Source organism: Mixophyes fleayi, chromosome 1 (assembly GCF_038048845.1).
Source record: "Mixophyes fleayi isolate aMixFle1 chromosome 1, aMixFle1.hap1, whole genome shotgun sequence".
Classification (NCBI taxonomy): Eukaryota; Metazoa; Chordata; class Amphibia; order Anura; family Limnodynastidae; genus Mixophyes; species Mixophyes fleayi.
The window spans coordinates 198,502,187-198,514,326 of NC_134402.1; the positions used below are offsets into that span (position 1 = coordinate 198,502,187).

General features: G+C 39.9%; 1 protein-coding gene across 9 annotated transcripts in view; it reads left to right on the forward strand.

Annotated features, from left to right (window-relative positions):
* Window positions 1-12,140, forward strand: part of UNC13A (unc-13 homolog A) — a 179,967-nt gene that overhangs the window by 90,259 nt on the left and 77,568 nt on the right. For all 9 annotated transcript variants that reach the window (XM_075204761.1, XM_075204754.1, XM_075204755.1 and 6 more), the window contains 2 exons: window positions 618-751; window positions 2,091-2,176. In XM_075204761.1, coding sequence (XP_075060862.1) covers window positions 618-751; window positions 2,091-2,176 — 220 coding nt within the window. The remainder of the gene's footprint in view (window positions 1-617; window positions 752-2,090; window positions 2,177-12,140) is intronic.

Genomic DNA, 12,140 nt, shown 5'->3' on the forward strand with positions numbered 1-12,140 from the left:
GGGTCGGTGGAAGCGGCTAGTAGAGCAAGTGTGGAGGGTGACATTTTGTGGGGGCATAAGTGACATAGGGGCAGATTCAATTAGTAAAAAATAGAGGTGCCTCTGGAACAGCCGTGAGACAACTCACGCAGACGCTTCTTTGACAGCGCCGTGGCTGTTGTATAGTACAGTGCTGCCTAAATGGAGCTGCTGCGCATGCGCGGCAGCTCTCTCGCTTTTTTTTTTTTCCGGTGGAGGGGAAACCCCCCCTTAAAAATGCTCTGTGCGCCCCTGCCAATGTCACTCATTTAGTGCTTTAGGCCCCCTAAACCAGTTTGTGAAACTACAAATCCCAGCATACCCTTCAAGCAATAAGCTGCTATATATTGGCAAAGCATGCTGGGGCTTGTAGTTTCACAACACCTGGAGTGCCACAGGTTAGCCAACACTGTTCTAAACCCTTGCAAGTTCAGTTATCCTATGGAAACATTGGGAATTGTGCAGCTTACCAGTGTAGATTCAGTTTACTGTCTTTTTTTTAAGAGTATTGATTATTGAAAGTGTATTTCAAGGTGTACTATTAATTAGAAATAATCTATACAAATGTTACTACTACTATCCTGTTTTGTCTGTTACAGGCTAAAAAGGGGGAGTTGCCCCCCGAAGAGCAAGGTCCCAGCATCAAGAACCTGGATTTTTGGTCAAAGTTAATAACTTTGATAGTGTCTATAATAGAGGAGGATAAGAATTCATACACCCCATGTCTAAACCAGTAAGAGCGATAAACATTTTAAAATACATGCAACTTGTAATCTACTGCATAGTTACATCCATCTCAGAGGTGCGACTATTTATTATCAACACAGAAAATAAAACCATACCTATGGGATGTGCAAAGATATGCACCCTATAAGACGTATTTTAAGGATATGTGAAAGTCAAAACAGGATTCATCTCTAAGGAGTGGTTGACTTGTGTCTCTATGCCCTTGCTGTATTCAACTTACATGAGAAAGGACTTAAAGTGCCTCTCAAAGAGCAACGTACACTCAACTCTAAATCTTTACACAGCTGCATTTTGGTGTACATGTGCTGTAAGAAAATGCATATTTTTACATACCACAAATGAACATACATCCAACTATAAATCAGGCTCAATTATTTCCCTCCATCTAAGATGACATTACAACCCCTTTGCGAGCCCAGTCTCTGTGTTGCTGAGGTATTTCAGGTGTAAAGCCATGTATAATCACTGCCTACCTATGTTTCTTTAGTTTTTCCCCTCTTAAACTCAATGTTTCCACAGTACTATTTAATAACTGATATCGCCCTCATTAAATTAAATAATCTGTGAAAGGGAACATGAATGCTTATGTTTGTCAGGTTTAGCTTTTTATTGACAATACTTTCCAGTGTACATTGTATACACATGGCTTGCTACTGAAAACTCCTTTCTGATTAGCTTTAAAAATCCACCCTGTTTGCACCCTGGAAAATCTTTGTATTCATGTGCGTGTGAGTCTACAACTCCCCAGTCAGATCCCTTTCTGCTCATTACAAAATACCAAACTATAAAATCCATCATTATGTTTTAGCAAAGTTATTTTAATTATGTATTTAGCTAGTTAAACCTACAATCCAGTTAAATTCAGCACACAATTGTACGGTCACCATCTTTATACAATTGGCATCAAAAATCATGTCTTTTAACACTAAACAATTCTGCTAAATTTAAGCATAGTGAACATGTATGACATGTTCAAGTCTGTTTAGCCACTCAAATCTATTTGAACTTAAATTGATAGATTTTACCTGTTATGAGAACAGCAAATCTCAGAGAGAATGTCGAACTGCGAATACAAGCAGCAAACCTTATAAACAAACAAAGAATTTGAGCTGCAAATTTCGAATCGGGGTCTATTTAAGATTTACTGTAAACGTGTTCTTGACCTTCTAACTAAATTAGATTTACTTTTCAAACCGGTTTGAGTATTTTGAGCATCTCTAGCCTTAGTCATGTCTTCACTTCAATACTAAAACTATGTCATACTCAATTTTACTTGTAGTCTTTCATGTACTGCTTTCTACCCACCTATCTGTCTGTATAATCAGGTTCCCCCAAGAGCTAAACGTTGGTAAAATCAGTGCTGAAGTTATGTGGAGTCTCTTCGCTCAGGATATGAGATACGCTATGGAAGGTAAGTTATCAGTAATGTTATATCCTTAAACATTCCAGAATCTGTTTATTCTAGTATGTTCCTCAATTTCAGGCATGTTTCTTTATTTGTATATTTAAGCTATATAACCTTGGCATCCTCAGTCTTTTTTAAATAAATATACATTAATAATGTTCATGCATGATTGTATTTTGTGTTTTAATCTTTTTTTAATATTGTTCTTTAAGTTTCCTTACCTACTGGCATCAAAAAACATGATTTTAGTAGTATTTTTTTAAATGTTAATAAAATGTTGTAAACTCATAAGGAAATGGAACCCATTGGTTCCAATGCAGTCTGTAGTGGTGGTGTCACAGCAAAATATTTTGGACGTTGCCTGCTCTACTTAGTTGCGTGCGCTATAAATACATTGTGGGTTAATGGTGTATTCTTAATGCATGCAAGTGCAGCCACAAGTGCAAGTGTTGCCTATCAATGCATGGCTGATACAATCACGTAACCAGCCTAATGCACAACTTTTAGCAAAGGTATATTTTGATACATGAATAACAATTTGGTATTATGACGTTTTCTTTAGAGATTGGTGTATTTTGCATGGATACATTTGTAGTTGCCTTTTTGCACTCACAATGCAGGGTTGCCAAAGGATCTCATGCAGTGGTCGAAGTGGATATTTAGAAGTGGTGGTATGGAAATTTAGAAATGGTGGTATGGAAAATGTAAGTGAATGGAGATTTATAGTATTGCAATCAAAGTTGTAGGAGAATGTAGGAGAAGTGGCGGTATGTCATAATAATATATACCGGTCCACTTTGATCACTAATCTCATGTAAGAAATTCCCTAAATTATATTAAATTAAAAAGTATGCTGCGGTGTGTACCAGCATTGCAGAATTATAGGCTTGAAAAAATCTACTGACTGAACCATGTTTCATTTAAAGTTTTGTGTCCGTTGCACTAGTAAGAAATCTTGGAAGTCATAAATTATTGTTACCAGTGTCATATGAACTATTGCCACTTCAGGGGGTGTGACAGACTCAATCCTGAGTAGAGACTCAGGAGAGATGGTCCAGAACCACAGTCTTTCCCCAAAATTTTGCTATGGAACCCAGCCAGGCCATATTCTGCCCCTGTTTATATGAATACAAGAAGAACAAGGTTGAGACCTACCAAGTTTTGAGTTGCATGTATCTTAAAATAAATGCAACTCAAGTTTACTGTATGACCAGGTAATTTAACAGGACTCTGAAGCCCTGTAGTCTTATCCAAGACTGCATAACCTGTCACATATTTCCCATCCGTGTGAGACCCATCAACAAAAATGACTCGGTCATCCGGATGTGCTGTTTGTCTAAACAAAGTCATTGTTTCATAATATGATATTTGTCCACAGTCGTGTTTCGTCCCTGCTGTGTTTAGCAGTTGAGACAATACATATTTGGCCTTGTGACTTACTTTGAGATTGCGCCCACTCAAATCCATTATCCATCTCCCAAACCTCTGTTGAGAGACACCAGGCAGCATGTCCTGGAGTAGAAGGGTTAATGGAAAGTGTGGGGTTTGTATAGTGAGGGGTCTAAAAAAAATATCTTCTGTCACTTTGACAGCATAATGTATTGCAGCCAGTTGTTTTGCACATTCGTCAAAACCTCTTTCCACAGGAGAAAGTTTGAGAAATACCCTAGTGGTCTAGTCACAGATCCTACTTCTTGTAGTAAGAATGTCCATATGGACTCTGGGCCACCGTGAGCCTGAATTGCCAGCTCACCCTCTGGATGTTGAGTGGCCAAAACTGGGGCAGAAGAGAGATCTCTTTTCAGAGTAGAAAATGCCTCTTCCTGTGCTTCCGCCCATCCTTTTCAATGAGGGTTCCTCACCTCATATTGAGGTTTCGCTTTTGTAGCAAAATTCTTTATGAACTCATTCCTGAAGTTTGTAAACCCAAGGAATTTTCACAAATCTTGTAGGGTATTTGGTCTAGGTAATTTGACCATTGCCTCAGCTGGGCGGCCATTATACCTTTTGTCCCATGAGTGATCTTGACTCCCAGAAATGTGACCTCTGACCTAGCCAGGTTTGCTTTGTAAGGACTCAATTTGAGCCCTGCACGTACAAGGAGGGCTAGCTTTTCTGTAGGATTGTCAAATGTTACTCCATAATCTCTGTATGGAGTAGTAGATCATCCTCATATTGCAGCAGGCATTCTGGGTGTGAAAATACACTCAGTACTTCTGCTAATGCCTGATGGAAATATGTGGGGCTTCTGTAAAATCCTTGGGGTAATGCGCAAAACATGTATTGCGTATCTTGCACAGTGAACGCAAATTTGTAACGGCAGCTTTCTGTCAATGGTATCGAAAAGAAACCATTGGCTACATCAATGGTAGATAATAGCTTACTTTTGACGTTTATTCTTGCCAATATGTCTGGTGTCTCTGCTACCACCTGTGCTGGGGGTATATTTATTCAAAACCCTGACCTCAATTGTGAGTCTCCAGGTGTTGGTCTCCTTCTCCTTGACAGGCCATGCTTCTAAATCAGTCACAGCTTCTATCACTGGTTCCATAGCTTCAGGGGGGAAACGATATTGACGTTGAGGTGGTGGATCTGGTCCTTGTATGTCCACCTGAACATCAATCATCTTTCCACAATCATTCTTCCCTTGAGCCCACAGCTCTGGCTATTTGTATACAATAGGTTCAAGGTCTGTGTTATGTGAGACCTCTAGCCATTTGTGTATAACCATGTTGACTTCCACCAATTTCTTGTGTGGGTGGTCCTAAGTGATGTTTCTTTATCACACAGATCTTTGAGTTCTGATAATGTTATCATAACCTGAATAATACCACATAGGAATTTTTAAAGTGAAATCATTGTTGATTTCCAAAGCAACTTCTTCAATTTTTTGGGCTCTTAGCCCCCTTGTTGGTGATCAAATCCAGTTACCACACACTGAGGGCTGTCTGGCAGTAAATCATGTTCTACATTGGTGATTGGAATTTCTTCTCCAGTTTCAAGCATAATTTCGAATAATTAATTTTTTATTCTGGCCATTATGTGGGATCTCCCTGAGGAATCCAATATGATATTGCATATTGGTGCCAGATTCTTAGGGGTCCCTAACCCTTAATCTAGTTGCACAAGATTCGCAAGTTCTTTCTGTACGTCACAATTGTTTACCTGTTCTAAAGAGTTCTGTGTCTGTGGAGTCACTGAGTTATGGAACTGTACAGGAGACTGTCCTGTTTGGCCAGTATGTGTACTTACAAGCGACACACATTTTTGCATCTGATTCAGCTTCTGCAGCTTTGACTGGGTATGTGTTTGCACATCTAACTCTCTAACGTGAGGCCATTGTTATTGCCCAAGTGTTCAGAGTCATTTATATACTCTTTGCGAACACCCTGTGGACAGTTACGTCTTACATGGCCAAACTTTAGGCATGCATAACATTGTACATTCACCCTTTTCTCCTGTGAAGGAGCTGTAGGGGTAATATGTGTCTGTCTGCACACATTGCCATATATTGTGTAACGGTTATCTTGTGATCTGCCATTTACCAAAACATATTCCCTGATCTTCAGTGACTTCCTATGTTTCATTAAATTTTGCCTGTACTCTTCGTACTGTACTGTACTGTACGCTGCGTCTGCAAGCATTGGTTCTTTAGCCGCACTTAAGCGAATTGTTGTGTCAATGTATGGAAACTTTTCCACAAACATGAGTATCATGCCTTGTAGAACCTTGATCTTTGGTTACTTTCTATACATTGCTTCAAACCTACCACATAGAGACAATGGCTCATCGTGAATGGTTGGTTCAAAGTTAGGATCTCTGGGGTAACTTCCCAATGACCAGTTGTCAATTTCATGAGGACAGAAAGTCTCTCTTCCTCATCGTGAAATTGACCACCATTTTTGGAGCACTATTTCCAGTTGCTGCATACCTCTGATTGAGGTGAGTGGGTAACCACAATTTAAACAAGTCCATGCGATGTTCTGGGGCAAGACTAAATTTGTCACAATGTCCCTCAAAAATATCACAAGAGGTAAAAGGGTCTATACTGGGATCATATTTTGGAATTTCCTTACGGATTTTCAACAGAAATTGAGTCTTCTCCATACTATAATTTTGATGGGGAACATGCAATCCTGTGCCATTACCGTAACTTGTTTGTGGTGTAGAAGCAGTATGTATAGTTTCCCAACCGCTGCCTAGGCCACAAACTTGATCATCCAAAAATTGTGCACGACCATTAGATTCATTCCCCATGGGTGTTGGGGAATAAGTTAATGTGCGTGCTACAGGGTCAGCCACTGAGGCTATTGGATCTCTCTGATCTACCACAGGAGTAAGTATGGGCATATTATGTCACATACTCCCCATTTCACTGCTTCTCTCATCTGTTGTACATACCTGCTTTTTAGGCATGGATGTATTAAGTGTTGTGGAGAAGGGTGATAATTCATTGATTATTTTTTGCATATTTGTTATCGTCCGTGTTCTATTGATTAAATCACTTTGTAATTCAGCAATTAGAACTTCATTAGATGTTACCTTATCCCTGAATACATTAATCTTTATATACAATTCTGCCAATTCCTTACCAACATCTGTGTAATATTTTTCTTTCTCTCTCTCTCTCTCTCTCTCTAATAATTGGGAATTGAGCATATCTGCCTTCCCCTGTCTATATTGGCTATATCTTTGTCTTCTAATTGTGCTTCAAGTATGGTAACACTTTTAACCTTTTCAGTGCAGAAATGACAATGAGAATTTGATTCAGCTCCCTTTTTGTGTTTAAATAACAGCTCAGCGTGTTCAGATGTCCATCTTCGTAAGCATGTACCAATTTAGCTAACATTTGGAGATGTTTAGTTTTTTTGTTGAACACGGTTCTCCTGTTAATACACAGCGCATCATGTTTATAAGCGTGTTGTAAAAGTGTTGACCATAAATTTTCAGCAGATGTGTAATTATGAGATATCACTGGGTTAAACATACTATTTGCTGACAACTTTTCGATGGTAATAAAATTCATACTTGCCGGTCCAGATACAGAAGTAATTTTTTTCTGTGTTCAGTGTTCAGTGTAGTACTACTGGTCCCCTTAAGCCCAAGAGACTTAAAAATGCTGCTTCCAGAAAGATCCTCTTCCTTTCAGCAGGACACTTCCAAACGACTGCTGCAACCTTAAAAAGTGAATCCACGTTTCTCACAAACGCTCACATTACGACAAACTGTTCCTTCTTAAAGAAAGAAATTAAACAACGAGTATCCAAGAAACTTTAAATTTTAAACTAGATTCACTGTAATTAATTGTATTTCTTCTAGGCCTCAAGTAAAACAATGTTATCTGTCCAAACCTCTTTCCAGAAAAAGCGTACGCTAATAACACATAATCATCACCTCCTTCATGTACCTATGCTATTCGTCCCCGCCCCTCTACCGAATTAGGTTTACAATATAACAATTTTCACTACTATATCCTAGTATAAATATCACAATTAAAACAGTTGGATCGCCAATGTAAAAGGACCTGTGGTTGTGCTTTAAATGCAAATGCTATGCTCTTATTCTGTTGTCAGATACTCGTTATAAAACTTGCACTTTTATACACTTTTCCTTACACAGTGTTGCGTTACTCAGTCTTTTGACCACACAAAATAACACTTAAGCTTTACAGAATTATTTATCGAATAACCACTGTATTTCAGCAGTACTTCACAATATATATTTGTTATAAATAACCAATACTCACATGTATGTATTTAAATAAAAGCATTTTACTGTTAAAACAGAAAACCCTGCATTCACAGTTCACACATATATCATAATGTTGTTCAACATAACATAGTATATCAATATAAAATTAACCCTAGGTTCACCACCTTTATCCCTTACACTCTCCTTGCATTATTATCTTTACATACATTTATTGATTTAACTATCACAGATATCAAACAATATATGTATATAAATAGTCAAATCAACATTACAAACACATATAGCTTTATAGATATATATATTATTATCAATGATACTTATCAAATCCTTGTATCCTGTATCCAATTCTTTATCTGCAATGTAGGGAACGTTCCTGTAGTATAATCCTTTTCTGTAGCATAATGTAGGTTTTATGTAGTATAGTGTATTTCTATAGTGTAGTGTAGTATAATATATATTTTTTGTAGTGTAGCGTAATATATATTTTCTGTAGTGTATCCATATAGAATAGTATATTGCCTTTCCTATAGTGTAATATATATTTTCTGTAGTGTATCCCTATAGAATAGTATATTGACTTTCCTATAGTGTAATATATATTTTTTGTACTGTGTGTTTTCTGTAGTGTAGTGTAGTGCTAGTTGTTCAGGGGCAGGCAGGCAGGAGGAGACCTGGCGGAGTCCTGGGTCTGACTTTTATAGTCCAGAACCGGAAACTCCCAGCCTCCACAGCGGCAACGTGTGTGGGATGATTCACCACACAACTGTGGCATATTATATATTTCTGGTGGCAACTGTGGCATATTACCGTATATATTTCTGGGGGCAAATATGGCATATTTTGTATTTATGGGGGCAACTGTGGCATATTATGTATTTGTGGGGCAACTGTGGCATATTATGTATTTGTGGGGGCAACTGTGGCATGCTATGTATTTGTGGGGGCAACTGTGGCATATTATGTATTTTTGGGGGCAACTGTGGCATGCTATGTATTTGTGGGGGCAACTGTGGCATATTATATATTTCTGGGGGCAACTATGGCATACTATATATTTCTGGGGGCAACTATGGCATACTATATATTTCTGGGGGCAACTATGCAATATTATATATTTCTGGTGGCAACTGTGGCATATTATATATTTCTGGGGGCAAATATGGCATACTTTGTATTTGTGGGGGCAACTGTGGCATATTATGTATTTGTGGGGCAACTGTGGCATATTATGTATTTGTGGGGGCAAATATGGCATACTTTGTATTTATGGGGGCAACTGTGGCATATTATGTATTTGTGGGGCAACTGTGGCATACTATATATTTCTGAGGGCAACTGTGGCATATTATATATTTCTGGTGGCAACTGTGGCATATTATATATTTCTGGGGGGAAAATATGGCATACTTTGTATTTATGGGGGCAACTGTGGCATATTATGTATTTGTGGGGCAACTGTGGCATATTATGTATTTGTGGGGGCAACTGTGGCATGCTATGTATTTGTGGGGGCAACTGTGGCATATTATGTATTTGTGGGGGCAACTGTGGCATGCTATGTATTTGTGGGGGCAACTGTGGCATATATATTTCTGGGGGCAACTATGGCATACTATATATTTGTGGGGGCAACTGTGGCATACTATGTATTTGTGGGGGCAACTGTGGCATATTATGTATTTGTGGGGGCAACTGTGGCATGCTATGTATTTGTGGGGGCAACTGTGGCATATTATGTATTTGTGGGGGCAACTGTGGCATGCTATGTATTTGTGGGGGCAACTGTGGCATATTATGTATTTGTGGGGGCAACTGTGGCATGCTATGTATTTGTGTGGGCAACTGTGGCATGCTACGTATTTCTGAGGGCAACTGTGGCATGCTATGTATTTGTGCGGGCAACTGTGGCATGCTACGTATTTCTGAGGGCAACTGTGGCATACTATGTGTTTCTGGGGGCAACTGTGGCATACTATGTGTTTCTGGGGGCAACTGTGGCATACCATGTATTTGTGGGGGCAACTGTGGCATACTATGAGTTTCTGGGGGCAACTATGAGGTATGAAGTGAACTGGGGCACTACTGTGCGGCATATCGTTTTTTTGCTGGTCCCTAACTGTTAATATGATATTAGCCTCATAAAATGAGACATATATATATATATATATATATATATATATATATATAGCCGAGAGGGGAGGGGGCGGCTACCACCTGCTTGGTGGCCCGAGTCCCCACTGGAGACCTATCTTTGAAAATAATTTTAAAGGTCATGTGACTGCAGTGGTCACATGGTACTCAGCGGGCTGCTGGATATCTTCCCATGCTGTGCAGTGGAGAATAAGGTAAGAAGAAGGTGTGCTGGAGAGGGGGCATTTGTGACTAAAGGTGATGGAGAGGGGCATGTGTGACTAAAAGTGTTGGGCAGAGGGGGGACAAGTGTGATTATAGTATGTGGGCAGAGGGAGGCACGTGTGATTAAAGCATGTGGGCAGAGGGGACATTTGTGAGCAAAGCTGCTGAGCAAGGGGGCATATGTGAGTAATGCATTTTTCTGTAAGAGGGTGGCCTGGTGCTTTTCACCTGCTAGACATGCTCCCAATGATGCACTGCCACGCCCCAATTGTACAACCACTTGTATGGCAAAAAAAATGTTGCTCCGCGGCGGCACAGCATTTTTTTTTTACCATGCTTGACTATAAGGGGGGACACATGAAGTTGCTGTACTGGGGCCATGAATTTTTCTAGGCAGCCATGTATGTATGTATATATATATATATCAAACCCAACTGGCACACCTGGGCTTCACTAGATTTTAGCCGGCACTCTGATAGAAAAAGGTTGCCAACCCCTGATCTAGTGTATTCTCCAGTGATTTGAGAATTTACGAAGCCCAGGGAGCAGGGCCATCTTAACAACATTATGGACCCCTGGGCAAAGCCGTGCACTGGGGCCTATATATATATATATATATATATATATATATATATATGTATAGAGATACAGATATAGATATAGATATATAGAGATAGAGATAGATAGATGTACTTGCTCAGTGACCCTTGAAGTTTTTTTTGCAGGTTTTTTTCTTTTGCAGGATTATTTATTTTAATTAAGAACCCTGTCTATGGGGCCCCCTTGCCCGTGGAGCCCCCGGGCACCTGCCCATCGTGCCCAATAGAAAAGATGGCCCTGCCAGGGAGGCTCATGCTATATGTGTATATGATTTAAGTGTGAAACATTAATAAGTGATTCTGGTGAATGTACTTACACCATAATAAATCCTTTGTGGTGGCAGAAAAGGTGTATTCATTGCTAAGTAACTAAGGTGACGCCAGTCACTGCCAGCTGTTCAGATTGCTGTATCTGAGACAGGCTGGGCGTTCATGACAAACTGGTTGACAGTTTGGTGGGATTGACAATATTTTTCTTTTTATCATAAGAATTTAAGTGAATTAGTGGTGTTTAATTCTAGAGAGAGTAAGCATCCTAATTGACTAGAGATTACGCTCAAGGATTACAAAATTTTAAAAGACATACTGTGCAAATAGATTCTTTTCCCCCCTTCTTGATTTCTTTCTATTTTTTATTTGGTGGAAGTATGAGGTCCAGGATGACTCGTGTTGAAAGAGTAATTTGTGTCGTTCCGAGAAGGAACCGCGAGCAACTGATTCAAGCGCTTGTGGAAAATCTCTCCGCTTCAGGAGAGCAGTCAGGACTGGACAGTTACCTTCATACTGCTCTCAAACAGCTGAAGGATGCCAATCCTGCAATCTCGCTGCAGCTGATTCAGCAATTCCAAGAGGCTGCCGAATACCGCGCTGCTGCAGACCAGGAGACTGCTGAACGCTGCTGCAGACAGGGAGGCTGGCGCTGCAGAGCATCAAACCAAACACGAACATCAGCTGGAACTAGCCAGGCTCAACAGGTATTCAGCGGACTGAGGTCCGGATAGGAAAAAACCCAGGCACGACCAATTTCCCTTGTTGGAAAAGGACGGCAACCTTGTTGCGTTCCTGAGGGGATTTGAAAGGACTTGCCGACAGTTTGAGCTGGACCCCAGTGAGTGGGCCAGCTATTTAACGACTGGACTGTGAGGGAAAGCTTTGGAAGCGTTTGCAGACCTTCCCGGCGATAATTAATAAGTAAGCTTTGTTACTTCATTTCAACATAACTTTTGAGGCTTACCTGCGGAAATTCCGAGACTCAAGGCGAAGTCTCTCTGATACCTATGCCGGACTGTTAGCGAAATTATCAT